This window comes from Plasmopara halstedii (genome assembly GCF_900000015.1).
Source record: "Plasmopara halstedii genome assembly, contig: Scaffold_2904, whole genome shotgun sequence".
Taxonomy (NCBI): Eukaryota; Oomycota; class Peronosporomycetes; order Peronosporales; family Peronosporaceae; genus Plasmopara; species Plasmopara halstedii.
The window spans coordinates 728,482-754,021 of NW_020189809.1; the positions used below are offsets into that span (position 1 = coordinate 728,482).

At 45.3% G+C, this 25,540-nt stretch overlaps 8 protein-coding genes across 8 annotated transcripts; 6 read left to right on the plus strand and 2 right to left on the minus strand.

Annotated features, from left to right (window-relative positions):
• Nucleotides 1-231: 231 nt before the first annotated feature.
• On the minus strand, nucleotides 232-2,280 carry PHALS_05571 (WD40 repeat protein; the record flags this gene model as incomplete). The annotated part of the gene is made up of 1 exon (XM_024719138.1): nucleotides 232-2,280. One exon carries the CDS (start codon nucleotides 2,278-2,280, stop codon nucleotides 232-234), a length of 2,049 nt encoding a protein of 682 aa, XP_024584466.1.
• A 185-nt stretch (nucleotides 2,281-2,465) lies between these two features.
• Nucleotides 2,466-3,759, plus strand: PHALS_05572 (tkl protein kinase; the record flags this gene model as incomplete). The annotated part of the gene is made up of 3 exons (XM_024719139.1): nucleotides 2,466-2,732; nucleotides 2,799-2,940; nucleotides 3,005-3,759. 3 exons carry the CDS (start codon nucleotides 2,466-2,468, stop codon nucleotides 3,757-3,759), a joined length of 1,164 nt encoding a protein of 387 aa, XP_024584467.1.
• A 2,180-nt stretch (nucleotides 3,760-5,939) lies between these two features.
• Nucleotides 5,940-7,584, plus strand: PHALS_05573 (amino acid auxin permease family; the record flags this gene model as incomplete). The annotated part of the gene is made up of 5 exons (XM_024719140.1): nucleotides 5,940-6,133; nucleotides 6,203-6,293; nucleotides 6,373-6,574; nucleotides 6,647-7,312; nucleotides 7,376-7,584. The coding sequence occupies 5 exons, from the start codon at nucleotides 5,940-5,942 to the stop codon at nucleotides 7,582-7,584; spliced, it is 1,362 nt and encodes a 453-aa protein (XP_024584468.1).
• Nucleotides 7,585-7,808: 224 nt separating this feature from the next.
• On the minus strand, nucleotides 7,809-8,313 carry PHALS_05574 (uncharacterized protein; the record flags this gene model as incomplete). The annotated part of the gene is made up of 2 exons (XM_024719141.1): nucleotides 7,809-8,109; nucleotides 8,177-8,313. The coding sequence occupies 2 exons, from the start codon at nucleotides 8,311-8,313 to the stop codon at nucleotides 7,809-7,811; spliced, it is 438 nt and encodes a 145-aa protein (XP_024584469.1).
• A 222-nt stretch (nucleotides 8,314-8,535) lies between these two features.
• PHALS_05575 (synaptobrevin-like protein) lies at nucleotides 8,536-9,339 on the plus strand (the record flags this gene model as incomplete). The annotated part of the gene is made up of 4 exons (XM_024719142.1): nucleotides 8,536-8,554; nucleotides 8,628-8,718; nucleotides 8,791-9,003; nucleotides 9,063-9,339. 4 exons carry the CDS (start codon nucleotides 8,536-8,538, stop codon nucleotides 9,337-9,339), a joined length of 600 nt encoding a protein of 199 aa, XP_024584470.1.
• A 7,711-nt stretch (nucleotides 9,340-17,050) lies between these two features.
• On the plus strand, nucleotides 17,051-17,474 carry PHALS_05576 (agc ndr protein kinase; the record flags this gene model as incomplete). Its single annotated transcript, XM_024719143.1, has 2 exons — nucleotides 17,051-17,395; nucleotides 17,460-17,474. 2 exons carry the CDS (start codon nucleotides 17,051-17,053, stop codon nucleotides 17,472-17,474), a joined length of 360 nt encoding a protein of 119 aa, XP_024584471.1.
• A 686-nt stretch (nucleotides 17,475-18,160) lies between these two features.
• On the plus strand, nucleotides 18,161-18,778 carry PHALS_05577 (agc ndr protein kinase; the record flags this gene model as incomplete). The annotated part of the gene is made up of 1 exon (XM_024719144.1): nucleotides 18,161-18,778. The coding sequence occupies one exon, from the start codon at nucleotides 18,161-18,163 to the stop codon at nucleotides 18,776-18,778; it is 618 nt and encodes a 205-aa protein (XP_024584472.1).
• A 363-nt stretch (nucleotides 18,779-19,141) lies between these two features.
• On the plus strand, nucleotides 19,142-19,828 carry PHALS_05578 (Uncharacterised protein family Cys-rich; the record flags this gene model as incomplete). Its single annotated transcript, XM_024719145.1, has 1 exon — nucleotides 19,142-19,828. One exon carries the CDS (start codon nucleotides 19,142-19,144, stop codon nucleotides 19,826-19,828), a length of 687 nt encoding a protein of 228 aa, XP_024584473.1.
• Nucleotides 19,829-25,540: the final 5,712 nt, after the last annotated feature.

Consider the following 25,540-nt stretch of genomic DNA (forward strand, 5'->3'; position numbering starts at 1 on the left):
CGAAGTAGTAACGAAGAGAAACTGCACGATATAAGCATATATTAATGAGTTTTGGCCTTGAGCTATAGTTCTTCATAGCTTTTCTTTCATAGATTCGCCGACGTATCTTCCAAAAAGCAGTAAATATTGTCGTCACCACACAACCAAGCCAATTCTACGAGTCATTGTCGCTTTTCGCTACTAATAATAACAAGTGACTACGCAGCTATAAAAAATATCACACTTGCGCTCTTAACTGGTTGCGCACTCTTGAATAGCCTGATGGTCTTCACCGCCAGATTGAAAAACCAGGCGTACCATATTTCGCATTGCACCCTCAAACGAAGTCCCAATATCATTCATTTGGCTTTGGTTTCTCGAAATGATGTCCGCCAATTCACTTTCCGTTGGAGTGTTCTCTTTGCTGCTGATAGGACTCCAGAGTCGAATCACGTTTTCAATACCACTCGTTGCCAGACAAGCATCAAATGGATGAGGCTGTATACAATTTACAATATCTGCATCCGCTTTGATAGCGTTCACCAACTCTCCAGTAAATTTATCCCACACTAGCGCCCGGCCGTCATCACTTCCCGCAATGATGTAAGCATCATTCTTACCAAAAAATACCGCTTCTTTTATGTCGGTTTGCACATTGCAATATCCAATATAGCGTCGAAGAGCGTCACAATTCACGGGTGTGCTACACACCAATCCGCCCTCCCAGAAACCATCATCATCATCGGGTAAATTGTCCTCATCAGTCCCGTCTTGGATCTCGTTAGAACCATCCTCCTCATTATCACTTGAATTGTCTTCATCCATTGACTGGAGCAAACGAATAGTTCGGTTTCCACCTTGGTCAGCTGATGCGAGCCCGTCCATAATTGAATTTACATCCGCTTCATGATCTGGGTACTTCTGTTTGTATCGTCGTGCCTGCCACTTGGCTTGTGGCTTCCTATTTCCTGCACTAAGTGCTTTAATATACGTCAACTCCACCTCGCGATCATATGGATCAAGCTCTAAAGCCTTTTTGCACTGGACAGCAGCTAAATAAGTATCAGCATTCCATGACCGCCCAAGATAAGCCTTCGCGCAGTCATGATGCAGTTCTTTCCGTTGTGTCGCAGTCATTTCGATCATGCCAAGTGCACCACACGCCAAATTCAGCGACTTAAGAGCTCGTGTATACTCATTTGTTTTTAATGCCTCTCGTCCTTGATCATGTAGCATTTGCACTCCTTCCAAATGCAAATCCAGCGGCAAAAATGGTTCATCCATGTGCGAACCATTCAGCCAAGCAAGCGGTCGGATATGGGGCTCGCTCTTGTTATCTGTTGTAAAGACTACTGTCTCATTTGACCTAACTCTAAATAGGTAAATATGGTCGTTATGATAATTCGCCAAAATTTCGGATCCGTCACTGCTAAATTGAATGCTCGTTCCATGGCATTTATCATGCAATCGCTGCGCCTTGTTATCACAATAAGTATCCAAGTGTAAATGTGGTGGTGCGAAGACTTCTATAGGGTTTGTAGCTCCAGCATTTTTAGCCGTTGAAATATGCTGTTGTACTCTTAACATGCGTCGATCATACATTCGTGTGTAAAAGTCGCCACAGGCTAAAACGACTTTAGTAGGGTCCAATGGATGCACCGTAATGCCCATTCCTCTCAATTCTCGACCATTTCGATCTTTTCCCAAATTTATGAGAACTCCGGAAGTATCGGGAACTTCACATCGTCCACTTGTTTTAGGTAACGCACGTAGATCAAATTGATACACCAATCCATCCTCTGCTGCGGTCCAAAACACTTTGGGCACTGCCCAAGACGTCCCAATGTCTTTCACTCGATTTCGATGAACACGAAATACTTTCGAGCAATCTTCACGGAATGGAGCATAATGGATACGAACATCATTATCCATGGCTCCTGACGCTAAGACGTTGTCATCAGTGCCCGGAACGAAACATACGGCAAAGATATTAAGCCTGTGACCTGACTCGATCACCTGCTGTTGCTTATGTTGGTTATATCTCCATATAATTACCTTATGATCGTCTGATCCAGATGCTAATAATTGACCACTTTCGTTCCATTGAAGTGTATTTACGCATCCTTCGTGCCCATCAAGCACAGCCTCGCACTGAAGGCGGCGAACGAGACTGCCATGACCTTGACAGGCAGAATTAATAACACTAGAGTTTCCTCGCACTTCGCGTTCAAGCAAAAGCCGTGACAGACCCACAGGCACATGACTATACTTCCAGAACTGATCGGAGCGCGCGACTTTCATTGCAACAGCTTCAAGTAGAATGCTGTTTTGGGTAATTAGTAGCGTTTTACTGACATTTGTGAGGTTTTCTTCAATGTAATAATCATGCTTGAAAGGGTCGTAAGTTGGTGATAAATATTCGAATAAATACCCAAGTAAATTTGCAACTCGAAATGTCTTCAAACATTTACTTGTAACAATTCAGGATGCCTCCTGTCCGCTTACACGGTGTACGCTCGTCATGGAAGCGGCATTTACCGATCCTTGCTAAACTTCTCATTGGTCTTCCCGTCCTTTCCTACTTTTTCTGGAACGTGACGAGCATCACGTTTATGATTCAATCAAGAATGTCATCACTGCGTCATGAGGCTACACGTGGCGACAGCGACGAAGTGCTTGACAATCATTCAAATGATGCGTCCAATGACACCGATGGTACCAGATGGCTGCATCCGAGTGCATACGAGAGAGACGTACGGCGATCATTTTGATACAATATGATATGACTCAGTTATCACCTCATCTACTCTTTGACACAGGACGGTTGTGATTTTTCAGCAGCGGTGGCACGATTTAAGCCGGAAGAGCTGGAGCTCAATTGCACTAATATCAATCAGCTAGAAGAAGGTGAATTTTTGGGCAAAGGCTTTTGGCGGGAGGTGTTTAAATCGAAGTGGAACGGTGATGTGATACTATCTACCTCATGTTCTGATTAGTGCATAAATTCTCATTGATTTTGCTGTAGGACGAGACGTGGCTGTAAAACGTGTCAAGAAGCATTTGCTTAATCGTGCGGATATCATTCCTCGCCATATTGAGGAGTGTGCGTCCATTTTTTCGATACGCAATGAGCCGAATATTGTGGGGCTCGTCGGGTGGTGCAAGACAACTGTCGTAGTTGAGTATATCCCTTACCAGCTGGACACGCTATTGTTCGAGTCAGAGGAACCAGTTTCTGTTCATCGGGCTCTTGAACTTGCAAGGGATGCTGCCCGAGGTGTCGCTCAACTACATAATGCACCGGGTGGCCCTTTCGTGCATACAGACCTACAAGCGCGTCAATTTTTGATAGATGCCAACGGTACATTGCGACTAAATGACTTTAACCGTGTTAAGTATTCTGGACCACGTCTGGTAAATGGCACTCCAACAAACGAAAACTGCACATTTCGTACATCAGTCGCCAAAGGCAAGTGGCGATCTCCCGAGGAGTACAGTCGTCGCAAACTTGATGAAAAGTTAGATATCTACAGCTTATCAATAGTGCTGTGGACACTGCGCGCGCGTGAGAAGCCATTTGTTTATTGGGAGCGAGAAACTGTTTATGAGAAAGTACCGTATGGTGCACGACCACCAGTGGAAGCGATGAGTGACTATCCGCTGGAAATGCAAGAATTGATCGTCAGGGGTTGGGACAATGATCCTAAAAATCGGCCAACTGCTAGTGAAATGGCTGAAGAGATTGATCGCATTTTAAAAAGGTTTGAAAACAACCAATAGAGTTAAGGTAGGATCTCCAAAAAGCTGTTGCTGTAGATATGGATTGGATACATGTTGGTTTATATCATAAGAGTTAGAGAAATTCCAGTGGCTTCTTGTATAAAAGTGTTTATGTATCTCAATGCAAGTTACCCTTGCATATAGTAGTAGCTAATCAAACTGTCGATCTACCATCCGACGAGCTCCAATTGCTCGACAGGTTGTCAAAGTTGATACGAATTCCTCTCCTATTTCGTGCTTACCCTTTGCTGAAATTTTCAGTTATCCGAGCTACAAGATTTTGCGATAAATTTAGCTTCATACCCACTACAAATGAGTATATAATGAAGCAGAGATCCGAGCAGGCTTAGAGTTTACGATAATCAGATAGTCAGATAATCTGATTATCAGATATGTTTAGTCTTTGTTAGTCTGACTACAATTAAAACATATGTCACTCTTGGAATGGCAAAGTGATCGCCATCCTTGCGTTTAGCGTAGATGTGCTTATTTCCAAATCAAGTATCTTCGCTAACCCCAGGCTTTACTGAAGGAGCCTTGGGCTTGCGCCGATGTATAGGTACAGAGTTATGCAACCAATGCGATGGTCACAAATAGCCTTGACTTTTTATTTTAAGTTAGCAAGAGGTACTAAGCATGATACTTCATAATAGTGTCATGTCGATACTTTGGAGCATGGCTCTGAGTCCAAGGGACTTATGTGGAACGGGTATATGGTCCACGAACACCAAAACACAAAACATGCACGAAATACAACTCTTAAGCCAAACCAGCGGTGACATGTACTGAAGCTGCGCTGGATGATGCAAACACGTGGCGGAGGATGATGTGGCGGAGGATGCGGAGGATGATGCGATGGTGGAGTAGGTGGAGGATGACGCTGACACCATGATTGGGGTAGATCATACCGACACCATAATGGAGAACCGTGCCACTGTCTGGGTTACCTGGAAATCACGTACAAGACAAATTCAATGATATGTATTCACTGCCTCCATCAATACTCAATACGTGTAAACGGCATAAGCACTGACGCTCGAAGTTAGATAGAAACGAAACGCCCCTTGGTATTGTTGGCCCAACGAGACCCGCAGAATCACTTTCACAGCTACGCCAGTCGGCGCGATTCTTTCCTATCTGTTAATTATTCGAGTCCTTGCCTTGAGCTCTTTACAGTTTGCTCTTACTTGGCTTGTCAAAGCTATTCCCAAGGTTTAGTCCCTGGCTTCTGTGATCCTGACTGCACACCCCATCCACCACCTCCAGTTTCAACCAATTCTGACAAAATTACGTTCTAACAAAAAACTTTACTCCCTACTACATCACATTCCATCCGACTTTGTAAGATCTTGCTGCTAGCCGTCAGCCTGCATGTTTTAAAATTCTTCCTCGACAACAATAGGAGCCAGTTTGGTCACCTGAAGGAACGTAGTCAAAAGATATTTTATAACATCATCGTGTCACGCCAATATAAAAACGATGATGGTCGAAATTTTTATGGTATATTGACTCTTAGAGTTTTAAATATATTTTGCTCATATCTGTTTTTCACCTACAAATTTGGGTACCAATTCTATGCATTTACAAAGACTTGAGCTGCCTTGCGAACGACGACTCAATTGTCATGATGACCAATAATAGTTCTGCTGATCCTGCATCGTCGTTCATTGCACCATACTAAACAACAATTTGCCTGTTCTAATATGCCGGCGATGTCATTGCTGTCATTGCAGAATTTATTGATTTGGCATTGAGCCTACATACCTACAGACTGGAGATATCGTATGGCGACCATTGTCGAAATAATCTTAATGGCATGGCCCAAATTACTTGAGTATAGTAGCGCGTCATATATCCAGTGCAAATCCATAAGGCTGTAACTGTATCAGTGACGCACCAAATCCGTTGTAAGATTTCGTAAACAAAATCGGCGATTTGAAATAAAGCGGATAAATGAAAATACGGTCTCAGTCGACCAAATGAAAAATTGCGGGTGCGAGATTATGGAAGCGTCTACAGGAGCGCAGTGACTGTCTTTGCAGATCGAATCTTATACCAGAATCGTTTAATTGTGACCAATTCTACGCCTCTTCGATATAAAGTTGTAGAGGGAAAATCGGCCTCATGAGGATCTTTTATTATAGAGTTTTGTCATAACGAAATTCGTATTCAGTCAAAGAATGGATTCCTCGCCGACGCAGAACGAGCCTACAGGCCAAGAGAATCTTGACAGTCAGGCTGAGACGTGGTCCTCTACCACTAGCCTTAGTGTTCAGTTGGGAGCCATCGAAAATGACATGTGCGACTCGATGCAAAAGCGACTCGAGACACCGGCGCAGCATCAGCATGCAAATGCAGCGCTGCATCTTTCCTCGTAGGTACTTGGTGCATGTATGAAGAGGGGTTGCATATATTGACAGGTGATCTTCTCATTGATCAACAGCGACTTGAAGACTTTTATCAACACTTGTATCGCTTTTCTTGGCTCAGGAGTTTTGGGGCTACCCTATGCATTTCGCAAGTGCGGTATTTTGGTGCGATTCGGCAATTATCATTGGCGTTGTCTAGCAACAGCATCGTTATTAACACGAATATGTATCGCTAATGTACTAGCTGGGCTTGGTGACTCTAGTTGGAGTAGCTGCATTGAGCACATACGCTATGATGCTCGTGGTTCAATGCAAGTACAAACTCAAGCAGCAGGGCAACATGGTGTCCAAGTACGGCGACATCGGATACTTTGCCATTGGTCACATTGGCGCTATTATTGTCAATACGGCTCTCGTGATCTCGCAGACAGGTTTCTGTACCGCTTGTACGAAATCCAAAGAAATTAAATCCTAATGACAACTGTTGATATCTAATAATATTGCTGTCTTTTGCTCAGATTTGATTTTCATCGCGTTCAACGCAAACAAGTTCCTGAATGTGTCAAAATACTTGATCATTGTAGTGTGTGTCCCACCCCTTGTTATATTTTCGCTGTTAAGGCACATGAGAGAATTGGCTTATGTGGCGCTGCTTGCCGATTTTATGTGTATTCTTGGTCTTCTGGTGGTGCTTACAATTGATTTGAGCTATATGAATCTGAATCAAGACTACGTAGAGCCAATAGGCGTACTATCTGCTGTTCCTTTCTTTTTCGGCGTGGCGAGTTACTGCTTTGAAGGCGTTGGAATGGTGCTACCACTGGAAAACTCGATGCGATACAAAGAGAATTTTCAGCCCATTTTGGTGTGTACTATTGTAATAATTACATCGCTGTACGCTACATTTGGTGTATGCGGTTACCTTGCGTTCGGCGACGAAACGGATGCAGTAATTACGCTCAATGTTGAAGGGAGTGGTGGCTTGGTCACACTTGTCAAGATGTTTCTATGCTTAGGGCTCTTTTTCACTTATCCCGTGATGTTATTCCCAGTCTTTGAGGTGCTGCAGCCATTACTATTAGGTGGTAACAAATTTGAAGATGCACAAAGTATGCACAAAAAGAGCATTATTTTACGGGCTGGGATTGTGCTAATTACTGCAGTGATCGCTGCCGCAATACCAGGTCCGTCAGTATCAATGAAGTTGTGATCGTTTTTAAAAAATTGCTTACTCGTATACTTGGCAGATTTCGGACGTTTTATCTCCTTTATCGGCTCTACGTGCTGCTCGTTACTGGCGTTTATTCTGCCTGCATTCTTTCATTTGCGGCTTTTCCGTGATGAACCACGTACTTATTGGACATGGCTACATCGTTTTTTTCTGTGTGCAGTTATGCTTCTCGGTTTCATAATGCTGGGAGTGGGTGTTGCTGAATTCATCGATAGCGTATATTAATTATCATATTGCTTACATAAACCCCACCGTGACAAAAATTACCACTCATTACAAGCATTCATCGTTAATGATGGGATAACTCTGGATTGTTTCTAAAATTCACCGCACAGCATCTTATCCAACATCTCCCTCTAGTAACCCATTATGAGTTAATGTATCAAAATACAAGAATCGAAACATGCTTACCGATCATCAGCGATTGCAGTCATAAGAGCGACAAAATCTCATGTTGCCTTCGATTTTGCTTCCTCAATAAGAATTTCCTTAAGCAATTGAAATTTGGCGTGCTTTTGTTCGGTCAGCGCCTTAAGCTTCGTTTCAAGTTCTTGCACTTGTCTCTTTGCAATTGTCACAGCATCTTCTTGATCTTCTGTAGTGTCTGTAGTGTTGGTCTCAACCTGCTGCTGATCCTCAATTTTGATATCTTTTACATTGTTTTCGGTCGTGGAATCATGAGTGTGTCTTTGATGACGCATGCTGATCATTTTGCGCCAATTTTTTTGCATACAGCGACGGCGAATTGCTCTATTCCATAAAATTCACAGTTACTAGTGCCCTACATTCATCTCTATCAATTTTGGACGTGATGCACCTTCGAATAGCTTCACTTCTTGCATTGCGCAAACGCAAAGGCATTGCAAGACGAAACGTATGTGGAAGAATCGCTTCCAAGTCTCTCGGACCTGAGTAAGGTGCATTCGGGTTGCGGGCATACGGTCGGCCGCTCATCTCAAAAGTATTATACTTTTCGTATTCAGATTATCAGTTTCATCCAATCCACACGCGCCAACAATGATTTCATTTCAGTGACTGCCCCGGCCAGAACACGATAGAGAAAGCAAGCGACAAATCAACGCACACAGTCGAAACCGCCGGCTCCCGCGATTAGCTCATTATTTTTTACTCAATTATTCCTGGTCTACTCGTTTCCGTCGCTTTCGTTACTTTGTCATGAAGATCGTTGCCATAGGTTTGCTTCAATAGTATTGCTATAGACTTTGTTTCAATAATAGTCTGACAAGTTTGATTGTACGTGTTGACAGAGCTGCTTCGTCAGGAGGAGCAGGGTCAGGACCCGATGATTCTCTCAGCAAGTTTTGAAGTATCGTCTTTTGGCTACTTTCAGCGCCCAGGGTTTGTGATGCTGATTAGTAAAGAAAGAGGTCGAGCTAATGAAGATTAATGTCATAAATTTCTGCATCACAGCGTTCGGGAAATGATCAATTTTTTCAGTCGTACGTTTATTAAACGTACGGAGCCTGGGCAGCGCCAATCAGTACAACACGAGGAATATAATTGCCATGTGTACGTGCGTCGCGACAAGTTGGCTGGAATAGTGGTGTGTGACCAGGAATATCCCCCACGTGTCGCGTTTGCACTTCTAAATAAGCTTATGGATGAGCTCGACAAGTCCACAAGGTAACTTGAAATGGCTACTTTGATAAATCCTTGAGATAATAGCGTGTTTGCTTTCAAAGTGGCAGTTGGAAGACGCAGACTGGTAAACCGAAGGATTTTGCACCATTGACAACGGCTCTGGCCGAGTATCAGGATCCGTCCAAAGCTGACAAGATATCAGCTATTCAGAAAGAACTCGACGAGACTACAGCTGTGCTGTCCAAGACAATTGACAATGTGCTGGAGCGTGGTGAGAAGCTGGACGACCTTGTGTCTAAGTCACAAGATCTCAGCAGTCAATCTAAGGTTTTTTACAAACAGGCCAAAAAGACCAACTCGTGTTGTGTCGTCATGTAAGAACCAGTACTTTATGCATGCCACCATCGAGCGGATTTCTTCATAGCTACATTTTTCTCGCTTCATATTTTTGTGGTAAATTTTTAACCCAAATACCGTTTTGTCACTTTAAAAGTGTGAATTGATAATAAAAAATTCTGCCAATTGTAAAGGTGGTCCCATACATGGATGGATTTTTGGTTGCCTGTCTTTCACCTCAGATCTCTCTATATTATTTTAAGTTTAATTGACTATTGTTGCTAGTTGTGAAGCTTTTACGGGTTCTGGTAACTTTCTGCTTAGGTAATGTGATTGCCAATCCAGGGATGACTTCTTGACGTGCGACCCTTATCTTGCTGTGCACCTCTGTCTCTTCGCGTCTATTTGCCACATCTTTCACGATCAGGCTTTGTCGTTAAGAAGAGGTAGATAGATTAAGGATTTTCCGAGCTGATTCAAATAAAAATTAACAGATATGAGGAGGTTGCAATTTAATTTCGTACCCAAAATGATCACACGCACAGTCAACCAAGTGCGACTTCGAACTTCACATTGTCATCTCTCTCACACAATCAAAGTAAGTGAATTGTGTCTATTCTTGTTGAATTGTCAAGCCAAGAAGAAGCAAGCCTGCACTATCGTGTGACCAAAAGCTTGAGATATTTGAACACCCTGTTCTTTTATCCACTTCTATCACAATTCTGTAAACTCTTCGCTATCGTTTGCCACAATATATACTTTATCTTGCGCCGCACAAACGCTCGCATTGAAGGCTTTCGCTTTTATTGCCTCTCTCGCTCTTCATATATCCAGTAGCTGGAAGCAGAGATAGGCACATTGGTTGAAATAAAGTCATGCAAAACATAAGGCACATTACTGAAATTATATAAAAATAAACTTTACAAAAGTTAGCATACCAGGACACGCATCAAATTTGGGCTTCAGCGACACATAAAATCAAACTCTTTGGCTTATTTAGTACTTGCGAAAAATCCCTTTGAGCGGGTCGGTAGAAATCTTTGCCCACATTTGCTGCAGCGGGTTGCTATGTATGTTGCATAGAGCAAGCCTTGATCCAAAGAAATACATGATGAGACACATCCTCGAGTGCTTCAACAAAGCGACGGTGTGAGAATGGATGGTACCCACAGTGAGGTCGCTGATGTTGAGTATCCAGGCGTTTGAGGACGGGGCGGGAAAAATGTATACTCTGGACTAGGTGAATTGAGATAACCATGAAATCAACCATGACTATACGGAGCAACAGCGCGTAACGCTTGCGATCTCCAAGCTAGGAGGCCACGCACACGAATGGGCACAAATGTGCACTCCCTCGGTAAGAGAAACGTGTCCGCCGTGGAAGGATTTACTGTGATATATGCTGCGGATGTACGCACCAGCTAGACATGCATGTCGTGCGCACTCAAAGTTCTTGTCCGCACATCAAGGAAGGCAGGAAATCGCGGTCTATAACGAGCATGCTTTACACTCTTACCGCCATCGCGCAAGCCCTCTCTGAATGCGGTAGCGATTCCTATTTTCGTGAAAGACCTCCAAGCAGGTGCGGCTCGGATCGAGATTTTCGCGTCCATCTTACCTATCTCTATGAAGCGATGGTGACATATTGAGCGTGGAGTACAAGCTTCGTATGATGTACTGGAAGTAACGCTTTATGATCTCGTTGATGGCGACGGACCTCAACCATACTGAGTCCAGATAGAGATCTCTCAGCTGCTGAGCAGCTCCGCGGTCCTTACATGTATTTGATCTGTGGAATTGAAACACCTTCGCCTTGCGTGAGTCTTAGCTCTTCTAAGGGTTACCTTCAAGTAAAGGTTGAGAACTTTGCCAGCGTGTAGTGTTGTCTCGCTTTGAACCTTAATCTCGAATACAATCTCATTTAAGATACGGCGTGGCTGAAACTTCACCAGCCATGGGGTCGACGGGCATCTGAAAACGATAGGTGTTACGCCCTTCTGTATGGTGGCGCATAAACAAGTCATGAGTTCACTTGTTCTAGTTTTGGCCCGGGCGCGAAGCTGTGATAGCTTCCGTGGTGGACATGGTTTTGACAATATTTATAGCAGCAATATTGCTGGGCGTCTCGGGCAGAGCTCGGAAGGTTGAAGCGACGGCGAGTTGTGGTCTCTAGGTAAGATAACTGGGGCGATTGTATATCGCGGTCTCCGTAGTGTATCTTTGGAAAGACGGATTAGAGCGACTATGTGTCGTGATCCTCAACATGATCGTTGAAGGGTGGTCTGAGATGTTGTCTTACTTTGTTAGGGTCAGTGAGGAGCGGAAGCGATTGGACTGTACAATCATCAATGTAGTTGTTGAGCCGCTGTAAGTCGCGAGTAGAAGGTTCAGTTTTAAGCTGCAAAGGATGACTCACCTTATCACGATGTGACGTCACCGCTGAGTCAGCACTATTGTGTGGTGAGCCCATCGTGTGCAGCCCATAACACAGTAGTAAAGGTTTATGGCTTTGCGGTGAAAAGATGTTTCACTCTTAATTAAGTGACCGGGGTATCCTAGGGGGTTGTAAGTCTTTTCTCTTTATCACTGGTAGAAGCTCGTATAAAGGTGAAGAAATTTCCCCCTCGAGGATATGTGCAAAAAAGTGTAAGACCATGAAGTCACCATAATTTTCCAATCGGCTCAAAAGAGCTGAAAATTTATCATTCTTTATGAATTAATTATATCATTGGGAATTTGCACAGTTCTGAGTACGAGTAGCGGGACAGGTAGCTTGAAGGATCTTATACAAAATTTTCATTTGATGTCAAAAGAGTTTTTCGACGTGATGCGAAGAGACCACAACGCGTGTAATCCCAGCTTTGGAAATTCCTACCTGGAATTGACTCGCTTCCCGGGAGCAAATATTCCGCCACAAAGAATTTTGTAAGGGCTACTTCCAAAAAAGTTGTGGGACATCATTGACGCTTCCTTTCGTGAAACGCACAAAGTGGACTCGATGGATATGAAAAAAATTTCCTACTCGGTGCAAACATCCTGCGTCAGAAAGGCTAACAACAAGTGATGAATTGTGCGTGCTTAAGATAAGCTAAACGCAGACTCGATTTCGGTGCAAGTGTTTATTCGTAGAAAAGAATTAGCACGGTTAATTGCACTTTGTCCGCTCTCATTGACCTAGTTCATGCTTATTATCATCTGCTAGTGAAAGGCAGCGATATCCTTATTACTGCGGTAATCGCTCTGACCAGAATGTTGAGCGAGTGGCTTGCCATGCCACAGGAACTGTCTTATTTTTGAGCGACACTTAATCCTTTGCTGACACAGTTACAAAGGCCACATCATGGCTACGCAAGTCATAATTTCGGCGATACAATTAAAGTTTGTCGTGCAAAACCACATTAAACACTTGCGTGCAATACTCGATTATATGTACTTAAATATGCTTTTTGCCGATATAAAGAAGTGCGCCAATCAAATCCACCTTCTTCCATAAGATACTGGGAAATATGGTCCGCGGCAGATCCCGCATAGACAAAGGCTAGTGGAGATCGGCCAGTGCTTCAGTCTCGAAAGAGCTTCAATTACGCGGCCTGGACCGGTCCACCCTTGCATATACAGCGCAAAGTATGATTTCATAAAATGACCCCCCTTCAGACTTCTTAAAAATGATTTTAAGCGGTGAAGAGTGTCACAGAAGGGTTGACCTACGATGCTGTGAAATTAACTGCATATGTATCCCCAATTCTGTCTCTTCCAGGTTGATCATACCTTGTCTTCACTCTCTGGCGCTTTAGACATTGCAGTAAGCTGTGCTTGACCCCAGGTCGGTGCTGATAAGCATGATCGCGTGAGCGCATTTGAGTCTTGCTATCACAAAGCGGTGAATAAGAGATACTTCATCACCAACAGATTCTTTTCATGGCAAGGACATCAACGTGATGAAGTATCTTTCACAAAGAATGGCAAGATGGTTATCCTTCTTAGTCGAAAATTCTCTTGAAAGTTCAAGTATAAGCTGTGTCGGTATAATGTGGTAGCGGAAATGCTTTTGCTGCTGCCCTGGCTACAACTGTCGCTTCTCATATTGAGGACGTTGCCAATTGATTACGCGATACGTACAATGAAAAGGCCAGGCGCAATATGTGTTTCGTTGGCCTAGACGTGGGGGACCATGGATTGAGAACTCAGGTATCGAGAACTCAGGTATCGCTCAACCAAATCTCGCAGGTGCACCTGTACCCACATGCCTTATACTAGCGCCCGCTGTATTCCCGCAATGACCCACATGACACTCAGTGTGTAGTTAAGCTTGAACGATGAAGACCTCAATGCTATGACTCGTGAGATTATATAAGAAACTGCCACTTGGTGTGATTACCTCACTATTCGCGGCACATGATTCACCTTTAAGTGGCCATCTCGGAAGAGAGTAGACGTCCCGCTCTGTGAGGTAAGCACATATGCGTGTGCGTGTGAAAAGTGTCAGCGGCTAGACTCTCGTCGCATGCGTAGGCGCCTATGTCCTACCTGCCGGTTTTGTTAGAGTGCGAGAAGATCATCATTATAGTCCTTGTTTCCAGTCTTCCAAAGTACTCATTTGGCAATATCGGCATATCAGTCTTTGTGGCTTATCTAATTGTTATCAACCATAATGTAAACGAAGAGGGCCATCCAAGCTGATCCTCGACAAGTGTTTTGCATACATGGCTTGATGGTAGCCATTCTATCGAACATGCATCTGCGCTTTACCGCGGATTTGTCCTGTCGCTCATCCGTAGTGTCGTGCACGTTGCGAACGTTGCTATTTTTGATACAAACTGTCGCTGAGCTAATATCAGCATGTTCATTTTAGTAGCCAACCACTCTCCCGTCAAGACCGGTGGTGTCATAAAATCCAAGAATTAGCAAACATTAATGCAAAATGGGATTGGACCTGGAGAGACATATTCTGCATTCTTAAATACAAACTCAATGAGCAGCTCTAACACATGTGTTCTATCCGCGCAAGTGACCTGAAAGATATTCTCCACAGTGCAATTAATGCATTCCATCTCATGATCAGTTTGCTGATGGTCACAGATTCACGTCCTGTCTATTGCCGAACACCTATAACATCGTTTGCTACACAGAAGCAACACGTAGATGCCAGCGGCAGGCGTAACACATGATTATGTTATGAGGCAAAGTGGTATATCAATTTAATAGAACTACCGACACAGGCAATGTCTACGGTATACATGCAATCGCGCTGCATTGGATCGTATTCGTAGCAAAGAAAGAATTGAGTTATACACTTGATATCATTTCGAGAATCTGACCACATCCTGTGTTCTATGCAGGCTTAAGAAATCCTGTTGTTACGAATCAGTCGAACGCTGAGAGATATATTGCAGACGAAACAACATCTCGACCACCCTCTGTAGCAAAGCAACTCTCTGCTCCATAGTCTCGACCGCCCTTTGTAGCTAAACGACTCTACTCCACAGGTTCTGAACTGTTGGTGTGTCGTAGCTTGGTAGTGCGATGTCGAAGCCACGAATATAAATTCGAGATCTGGTTTTTCTCAATTCTGGGCTCACGCCAAGACTAACGGAAGAAACCAAAGCTTCTTTCCATATGAACATGCGAACTTGGCGTAGGAGTAGTGACCTCTGTCGGTCATGCTCGAAAGGATGACCCCTTTAGATCGAGCGTTTGATGGCCCAGCGGGTACACCGGGGCTGTTGCCAGTATCTGACGCAGTAGAGGAAATATCCTTCATTGTTAGACTGATGGGATTTAAGATTTAACCTCGGCAAATTTGCGCGATTTCTATGGTTGCCCACGGCCTAGCATACCCACGGCCATTACCAACTTGGTAAAACGGCAGGATTTCCCGTCATAGCGCGCTGTCTATCTGTAACTAGAGGCCAAGTTTGTGAGAGGGTGCCCCTGGCAGGTAGCTATTATGCCCGTCCTCTCAAGACAAGCAGAGCTGTTAACAGCAGTAACCAGAAGTAATTGTTTTTTACCTTGACGTTTGTTTCGTGATTTGTACTTCGCAAGGTCAATCATGACACGAAGTTCTAGTTGATTGCCCTCTTTGAGTGAATCTGACATGTTAAGCCTTCAGGCGGATGATGTGATCTGATTTTCTAGCTTAGTAGGCAAACACAGCTTCAAGCGGCCGGTACCCAAAGCGAATTAGTCCAGCCTCTGCTGCCTTAGACACAGGCGGTAATTTCGAGATGTTAAAACCTAAAATTGACTTTGCGCTGGCAGATTGACTTTTTGGCACCTGTTTTTTTCTCTGTGAGCTTAAAAAATCCCGCACGCGTAGACACGTAAGCGCTCCACACCAGCGCGGAAATAATTTCAGCAGATTCTAACCGTATTGTCGACGGGATAATTTGGACAAGAGTCGGTGCGCTTCTTGCCTCCAGTAGAGCAAGCTATTTAACGGAATTGCACGTACCCTAGTATGAAAGGGTTGGTCACTTAAGATGGTGTCACCGTACAAAGTTGTGAATTAAACAAGTTGGTGTAAATACACAATGGTGTGGCTACACAGGTACTAGAAGCCACAACGTGGTGGGACTGCCCGTAATTGTGCACATTAATTAGATCTTGCTACCTAAGGTTTAAGATATAGACGGCTTTGCCGCAAAAATAAAACAGATAAATACAGCTTTAATTTTGAACGGAAGGGTACATTTGCCTTATATCAAGGTTTTGGGTACTCTTGGAGGTGGCGGATTGCGATCCCCTACACTTGTATTGGTCCTAGTGTAGAACTAAAGGTCGGTGACGTTAAGTAAGCCTTTTCCAAGCAAAGAGCTAAGGCAGCCCCGCTGCTTGCTGGGTCGAGCTTGCCAGCCTTCACAATAAAAATCGACGAATTTAAGCTGCGCCAGTAGCTCAAAGTCAACGTGCACCGTGTGATTTGCAGAGAAACGCGTGATATATCCCTTACGAGAACGCAGCTGATTATGTAGCAGCTCGATCTTCAACACATACGACAACTTCGATACAATACTTCACATCACAGGGTGCAATGCCGTATGGATGCTTCCTTCACAAGAAAAACTGCAAGTGCTGTAATCTTCTGTAATTTACACAACTAGTGCAATTGTACTGTACCAAATTTAAGTTACACCTTGTATTTTTGCAAAGATCGAATTGAGCCAGAAATATTTTGAAGATCATGGAAGCAAGAGAGATAGTATAAATAGCAAAACGAACATGTTTAGAATCTGTATAATTAGCATTAATCCTGAAGACATGTATAGCGGATCAACTATTAATTTTAACTATCTACGAGGCGTTTGGTTCCGTTCCTTCTAAGAGCGCATGAATTTTATATGTGTGCGTTTATTTACGCGGGCTACGAATAACAAAGCTCCCGCTGCGCAAAGTGCTCGGTGACCTGTTGCACTTCGCTTAAGGAATTTTATCTCAGTTGGTATAGTCGTGATCAAAACCATGCTTGCAAGCAGTCGGAACATGTACACCTAATTCAAGTGGTCAAACGCGTTTGGTGCTCGATTTACCTTCTGTATACTTCATTGCTATAACCCATGACGAAATCTTGCATTGAAAACGATAAGCGCACATCAGATTCGTAAGTCCTTGAAATTTGGCTTTGTCAATTTCCATTGGCTGTAATTTATATATATATATAAGTCAGTATTTTTAGTACGCTTCTTTTCCAGCCAATCCACATGAAATGCTTGACGTGAGGTAGTCAAAATAAATAGACTGAATTCTTCCGCGCATGATCTCAAACTCGACGCGAGAAAAGGCCAAGGCCACGAAAGCCTATTTGGAGCAAAAGTACGCGGCTATGAAACGTGAACGCGAGGAAAGTCGTGAGCGGCGCAACACTTTGGAACAGCAGATGGAAGCGTTGCGTCTTACTGAACGCAAAAAGGAGCAGTATCGCCAAGAGCTCCGATCTAAGGAGCTGCAGAGTTTGCGCCACCAGCGAAAGCGTTTAGCAGTCGGAGATTTTCAACCTCTTGCTGTGATTGGACGTGGTGCATTTGGAGAGGTCCGTCTAGTTCGCAAGAGAGACACTGGCGAGATCTTCGCGCTCAAGTCGCTTGAAAAGAGCGCAATGGTGCTGAAGAATCAAGTCGGTCATGTCAGGGCCGAGCGTGATATTTTGGCCAGTGCGGATCAAGACAATAAGTGGCTAGTCACCTTACACTATTCATTTCAAGATGACCACCGACTTTACATGGTGATGGAGTATTTACCTGGTGGAGACCTGATGGGTTTATTGATGAAGGAAGATACGCTGGATGAAGTTACTACGCGATTTTATGCCGCGGAGATGGTACTAGCCATCCAGTCTGTGCATGATCTGGGCTATATTCATCGCGATATGAAACCGGATAACGTTTTATTGGACGCTTATGGACATTTGAAGCTCACTGACTTGGGATTGTGCAAGAAGATGGACTCGCGTGTCGATCTGTTACCTGTCTCTCAACATGCGATGAATTCCGAGCAATTGGCAGGAGCTGGTGGCAATAGTGTGGATGCCACCCGAAGTAAACCTTTTTCTCGCAATAGACAAGTGGCTTTTAGTACTGTGGGTACTCCCGATTACATTGCCCCCGAAGTGCTGGCTCAAAGAGGATACGGTAAGGAGTGTGATTGGTGGTCCATGGGTGTCATACTGTACGAATGTCTGGTAGGGTACCCTCCATTTTACGCAGACGAGCCTGTACAGACGTGTCGCAAGATTGTCAATTGGAAGCAATCATTTGGATTTCCTTCGGAAGCCGTTGCTCGACTCAGTCCGCAGTGCATAGATTTTGTTCGTCGGCTTATTTGCAATGCCGAAAACCGTCTAGGAACTGGCTCTGTGGAAGACATCATGCGGCATCCGTGGTTTAGTGGAGTTGATTGGTCCACACTTCGTTCCATTCAAGCGCCATATATTCCACCTGGAGGCGGTCCGCAATTTGATCGCGTTTTAAAGCAGCTGCAGACTAATAATCCGGAACAGGGCGGGACACAATATCAAGAGCTTATACGTCAGGTCACATCAAACTTTGACGAATTTTCTGAGCCATGCGAATTACCAACGTTAATGTCATATGAGGCATCGGCAACAGGACAAGTTCCCTCTCCGCCAATCAATGGCATGAATGGTAGTAGTGGATTGGCTCATGAAGCAGGCCAGATGAATGGAAATGAGCCGCTGCAGGCTCTAGGTCCGGATGGCAAACCTCTGACTTATAATAAGTTTATTGGCTATACTTACAAGCGTAAACCACCAGTTCGCATGGCATTGAACGATAGTATTTTTGACAACGGGGCCACTGGAACCTCTGAATTAACACCAGTCGATGCGTTCATTCTATCCAACAGCCACGAAGCCCATGCCCATGTGAATCTTGCCCCTGACTTTGCTTCCTCTACGACTAACTTAGAAGGCAGCGCGGCGTCACAACACATGGACGAAAACGAAGACAGTGATCGCAAGCATTAAATTGCTCACGAGATAAAGGTTGGCGTTGTATGTGCCGTAGATCAATTACTTTTAGTTATAATAAAATATATAAGATTTGACAATGTGGAGACGAAGCTGCCTATATTCTTAGATAAGACGTCATCAGATTCACAGTTCAACAAAAAGAGGTGTAAGATAAAAACTCAGAATTCGCCACATCCTGGTACTCTTCATGCAAAGACATACGAGCCTCTGCCAAAAAATTACGATGAAGTTTTAGGATCTGGTACACAATCTTTTCCAGGTCAATGCACCGCATCATATACCAAAATCATGTTTGATTGGTGAGCGACACTTTCAAATTTTCTCTCTTTTCACTTTTTCGTCCTTTCATCAATCAAGATGGAGATAGACCCTCGATCGACTCGAGCGCAATTCACGAACATGATGACGCCTGCTGAGGTGGCATCACTTCAAGCGACTAGGACGGAAATTTCGCCCTTGCCGGCAATTGCCTCGGAGATGGACACACCACGTGGACCGGAATACATCGCCGGCGACGGAGTTCCAACGGGGGCGTGGGCTGCTGGTCTTTTCGATTACTTTGACAACCTGGTACCAAATTGCTGTATGGTCACTTTTTGTCCTTGTGTAGCACTGGCCCAGCTAGCGACACGCTTGGGCGTCGCGCCATACAAAATGATGCTTAGCCTACTGGTGTTCGCATCATTAGTGCTTACTATGGGAATTCTCGTTTGGGCCATTGCAAAAGAAACTTACCACTCAGTCAATGAACTCAACAACGGAACGCATCAAAATCACGACGAAGTGGCTGATGGCACTTTCGTCATGATTATGCTCAGTCTTTACATGTTGCTGCTTGGCTTCATCTGTCATCTTCGTACCACGACGCGCAAGCGCTTTCATCTCCCCGGCAATGCACTGACGGACTGCCTCAGCTCATGGTGCTTTCCATGTTGTACCGTGGCACAACTTCGAACGCATGTTCGCAGCTATCAGCCGGGAAATTGCACGTTCGGACCACCTAGTGTGCTGCAAGCGTATCCGGAGAAGTCGTACGCGGTATAGACAACCCGTTAAGGATGTCTACACAGTACAGTATATCATATGTCAGCTGCACAAGATACATTTAAATTGAATAGCAGCAATTAAGGTCAATACAGCCAACTTATCACTAAGTTCGTGAAAGAGCGCCTATAACGTGTCACTAAACTTGTGACCGGGGTAAACCTCTATTTTCGTTTATCAACGTGATGCGACAATAATACTCTCAGGACTGTTCTTATCGCGGTAAATTTTACGCATTATCCATTTTTGGTCTGTGTTACCAAACTTTGGGACAAAGTTTGGTATCAAAAAATTCAATGAAATTTTATGAGTAGATAGATAGTCTTCTACGTCACAGACGGTATCCGCCCATCTGCTTAGTATATATCGCTACATCTCAGAAAATCACTATTGATCGGCTGGTCCGATTGAATTTTCCCCACTCATGGTTGTACGAGCTGGCATGCAATTTCAACAAATCATCAGCCAGATGTACCATGTTCTCCACAGTGTAATTGAAATTTATATGCTGCAGATAAACTGTGAAAAAAAATTTATGCGCGTCCCTCTGTGGAACAAAATTAATTACCCGCACTGGACTTCTTTGACGTACGCTTCATATCGTTACATAAAGATTTTGTGCAGCCAGGAGCGTCCATCACATTTACGCATAATCTGCTTGCTGTTCAAATGACAATCTTATGGGGCTTTTAACGACTTCAGCTTCAACAAGGTTGTAGTTCACGTTGCGCAGAGACAGCTTTGACTCAAAGTGTCCGCTACTGCAAGCGCACCGAGATTGGGATAGATGCCTCAAACAGAGAGGAATCAAGCGCCTCTGCCGCAACTATCTATCCACGTATCTCTGCTATTCAAGAGTACGAATGTAAAGGTTTAATTTCATTAGACTGATACTTTACTTGTGACGGGGTTACACGTACCCTAGTATGAAAGGGTCAGTCGCACAACCATACAAAGGTGCGGGTTACACAGGACGGTGTAATCACACAATAGTTTGGCTGCACCTTAACAAGAAGTCAGTGAGTGGCTGGATTATGCATTTTAATTAGGTTTACTATTTGATAAGAAAAACCTATATACTAAGATATAACCGGCTTTGCCGCAAATAAACCAAAAAATGCAGTTTACACTTTGAACGGATGAGTTTATTTGCCTTGGATTAAGGTTGTGGTGAATCTTGGAGTAAGCGAATTGCGATCCGCTACACTTGTACGAGTTCTAAGTATAGAACGAAGGTCACCGACCTTAGCTTAGCTTCCTCCAAGCGAAAGAGCTCCGGTAGTCCCGCTGCACTTGGAAGGTCTTGAAGTCAGTCTATACCTGAGTCGTTACGGCTGACCCTCTGAGTGGATGTAGCAGCTCTCCTATTTGCTATAGGGGATGCAGGATGGGCTTGAAAGCGTACGTATCTGCATGGGCGTACAACACCTCGCTTCGCAAGGGCCTGAAGGCGCGCCTACTAGGTGTCGTCGTTTTCCCGCGACAAACCAGAAGACTGGTAAAAGGAAAGAAGTCGATTCGATTAACCCTGGCGCGCCTTGCGCAGGGGACAATAATCCGAAGGTGACGAGTGTCTCCACAGACAAAAGACCGTCGGGTTTTCGAACGTTGCTCGGCAGCTCGGAGCTCTGTCTTCACTTTCTCAGTATAGCTGAGACCATCGGCTCATGCCCACTCGACGAGCTGCTAGGATGTGTATTCCAACCATGTCGTGCCGACTTAAAGTTAAATTCGGCATTCTATTCCTCTTCAAATCAAGTCGGACGCACACGGAAGACATCCATTCTAGCCAAGCTAGTGCGGAGGCTGTCCATAAAGCCAGTCACTGTTTCCGCCTCGGGGAGAGGATTGGCTGCCATTTCGGCAATGAGAATGCAACTTTTGGACAAAGTCAACCAACTCATTCTCGCCCTGTCGGGCGGCAAGGAAACGCGATCGCACGCGATATGCCTGGTTGGGCGGCTAGAACACTCGTAAGAGCTGCAGCTTTACCTTTGTTTAGAAAAAAATGCTGCTTCGACTGTCAGTGCCCATTCTCGCGCTCGGCCCCCGAGCTTGGAGATAGCTAGCGCAACGCGTTGTCGTTTTGTCTGGAGCGTCGCGGACGCCATGGCCATCTCGCAGAGCAGGACATTTTTTCCATCCTTGCCCTGGAAGGTCTTAACGCTCACCATGCGCGGGTTGGGTCAGGAGGAGTTATATGTCGTCTACAGTGACATCATGGACGCAGTCGATTCCTACATCTTCTGCTGTAGGTGTTCTAGCCGAGAATAGTCATAGCTTGGAAACGCCTTTAGACGCGCGCGGGACGCCGGGCTGGGGAAGAAATGGGCTCTGTTGAGCCTCAAGAGGTTGAGGTCACCACGGCCCGGCCCCGAATTCCGTGCTTTGAACGTGTATGCAAGCCGGGCTTGCTGGTCTTTAAAGCAACCGTGAAGGGCTCTGAGAAGCAATGGAAGATCCTTATCGACTTCAAGTCGTCGGAATATTATGCTCGACGCTTCTAAATAGAAGGAAGGAAGTCAGCTGTATGCTGAGGCGCCGAAAGCGCGGTTGCGTGATTTCGCCACTGTTTTTTGCAACGGGGTATATGTCACAGTGCCCGTCAAAGTCCCTGTGGACCTCGGTGTCAAGTTTCTTGACTTTGATAGCGTCGAACGCTGTTTAGTCTTATACTTGGGTTTAAGGTATGACCTCATTCTTGGTATCGCATGGTTGAACCACCATGAGCCATGGATCGATTGGAGGTCCAAGACCTTGGGCTACGCGCACGTCTTCTGGTGGATCCTTGGTGAGTCATGAACCACCCCTGCTAGAGGGCAAAAACGCTATTATCGAGGGCGCTGGACCGGGACGGTCAACTTGCTGGAGATCGGAGTATCGAGTTGTCGACGCCAAAGGTGTCTCGGCCAGGCTGATCGGGGAGTGGCAAGTAAGCTATTGAGCACTGATCAAGCATCAAAACAGTCGCTGCATCTTATGCGTGGCATGGTCGGACGAGATCCGAAGTATCTTGCTCAAGGCCCATCAGATGCGCTTGAAGTGGCACTTTTCCACTGGAAGAAGACTGCGGAGCTAGCAGCTCTTCGTCGGATGTTGTTAATGACATCAAGGCTTCGTTGGAGCAAAAAATGGGGATATTGGACGACGCTAATTGCGTGGTCACACTGGTCTCGCCGAGACGTAAAAACTCTGTAAAAGGCGACAGCAACGTTGTATGCAAGCTACAAGACGCCGGGCGTCCACTCTATCCCAGGATGTGTCTACCGTAGACAATAGCGCACAGCTATACACCCTCGTCAACGGTATGACAAAGTAGGACGACGACGACGTCATCCTCGAGGCTATCCCCGCGGTGGATACTCTTCTGGAGCTGGACGAGATGTACCTTGAAGCGTTCGGCGAGGCCTTGAAGGCAGTCGACATTGCCGAAGTAGTCATTATCAGGCCGGAAAAGGAGATCAACTCGTTGTCGCTTCTGAATGAAGCTATCCTGGAGGACATCAAGAGGGTGCTGAACGCACAAAGTGGTTTGTCGATTATAAAAATCCCTCATATCTATACGATCCTTTGGTAAAGGAGATTCAAGACATCGTCTTCAAAGACTTGCCGTCGGTCCTACCTCCGGACCGAGGTGTCGTCATGAGTTTGACCTGGTTCCGGGAGCCAATACTGCGTAACACGTCAATGATCCATGCCCGAGGAGCAGTATGACTTTATTAACACCTTCTTCCGTGTAAACCACAGCGCAGAAATGGTGCGTGAGAGTAAGTTTTCCTATTTGACACCCACGTTTTTAGTCAGTAAACGAACGGCAAGTGGCGTATCGCCCACGCTTACAAAAAGCTAAACGCTGCCATCATCCCGGCACAAACGCCAGTTCCCAGGAAGGCTGTTCTCCAGAACAACATGGTTGGATATTCAAAGTACAGTACGATTGACTTGGCTAATGGGTATTACCAATTATTCATGAGAGCGAGTGATGTTCCGCTGACAGCGTTGGGTACACCGAGCGGCATGCTCCGCGAGTGAATATTGATGCCCCAAGGGCTGTCAAATGCACCAGCAACATTAAATTGTCGTGTGACGCAGTTGTTCAGGTCCCACCGGGCGTATACACAGACATACTTTGACGACATCGTCGTCCACAGTTGTGCTGAGCACGAGAGAAATGATGAGAATAACCACATCGTCCATTTAAGAGCGGTGCTCGAGTGCATGCATACAAATAAGCTATATGATAATGCCGATATGTGCATCTTCGGTGCCGAAGAAATTCCCTTTCTAGGGTGCTTCATCGGGAAGAGTGGTCTTCGAGCGGATCCCGCTTAGGTCGAGGCCACTGTTGGCTGGCCGTTTCCAAAGTGTGTAGCGCTGCTACAGGATCTCGGGAGCAAGGGGTTTGAGAACTCGGGCAGGAAATCGCCGGCGCGTTTCCGCGCACGGTTACACCGATATTGTTGAGTAACGGTTGCTATATTATATCACTGATTCAACGAATATGCCACGAAATATGGTTTCTCATGATGAGATTTGAGATACCGTATCTTCTATTACCCCACTCAGTGGTCATTCTGGTTGTAAGAAGAGGTACAGCTCTGTGAATTCCACTACTGGTGACCCAAGCTGTACAAATGGACGAGCACATAGCGCACGTGAGAAACGTGTCAGGAGGTAAAATCCTCTCCAAATGCGGCGGCGACGCTGGCCAGTTTTCCGATACCTTTCGGATGTTGGCTCTCCATGAGTATAGCCTTTGTGTCTGGCCTGCCGAAGGACTCGGCAGGCAACACGGGTTTTGTGGTCTTGTTGGACCGTTTGAGCAATATGGTTTGTCTTGCGGCGGTGCTGGACACCATCGACGGTGTCTTTACAGCGACGCTGTTTGTGGATCGTGTCTTTCAACAGTATGGACTGCCAAAGTCAATTGTCTCTGACAGAGATCCACGCTTCATTGGTGGATTTCTTTGTCGAAGATTTTTAAGGTGCAGGTCCTAAAGCTGGATATATCAACAGCGGACCATCCGCAGACTGATAGTCAGACAAAGCGCGTTAATCGCGTCATTGAAGCCGTTCTTTGCAGCGACAGCGCCGAGACGCCGACGCGCTGGGGTACCAGGCTGCCACTTACTGAGTTTGCTCTGAAATATGTAGCGAATGCGTCTATCGGCTACACATCGTTCTCCGTAAACAAGCTCATCTATCCTCGCAGTCTCGCTGATGTCGCCATCCCATGGTTCGGGGCTTGGTGGGGGGAATAGCCGAAGGCTAGCTAATCTCAGCCCTCTCACTGTGCGCGAAGAAGTCGATAGCTTTCTGTCTACCAGAATAAGTGTCTGACAACACGTTCGCGATGCGATGGCTGAACGCCAAGACATGCAGAAAGAATATGCAGACGGAAGAAGCAGAAGAAACGTTGAAAGCTTTGAGGCCGGAAGCCTGGTTTTATTCAATTCTTAAAACCTTCCTGCCCATGCAATTTCCGTTGTCTTTAAGACGGAGCTCCGTCCACGGTCTATCGGACCTTTCAAAGTTGTGGTTAAGTGGGGCCTTGCGTAACGCGAAACCTTCCGAAACGGATGTGCACCTAGCCGGCGTATTATGTGGGTTTGTTCAAGCCGTACAGGAAGGCACAAGTAAACGCGAAAGCGTATGCGCCGGAGCAGCGCCCACAGGCGCTTGACCACCCAGATTCTGGACACGCCACTGGTT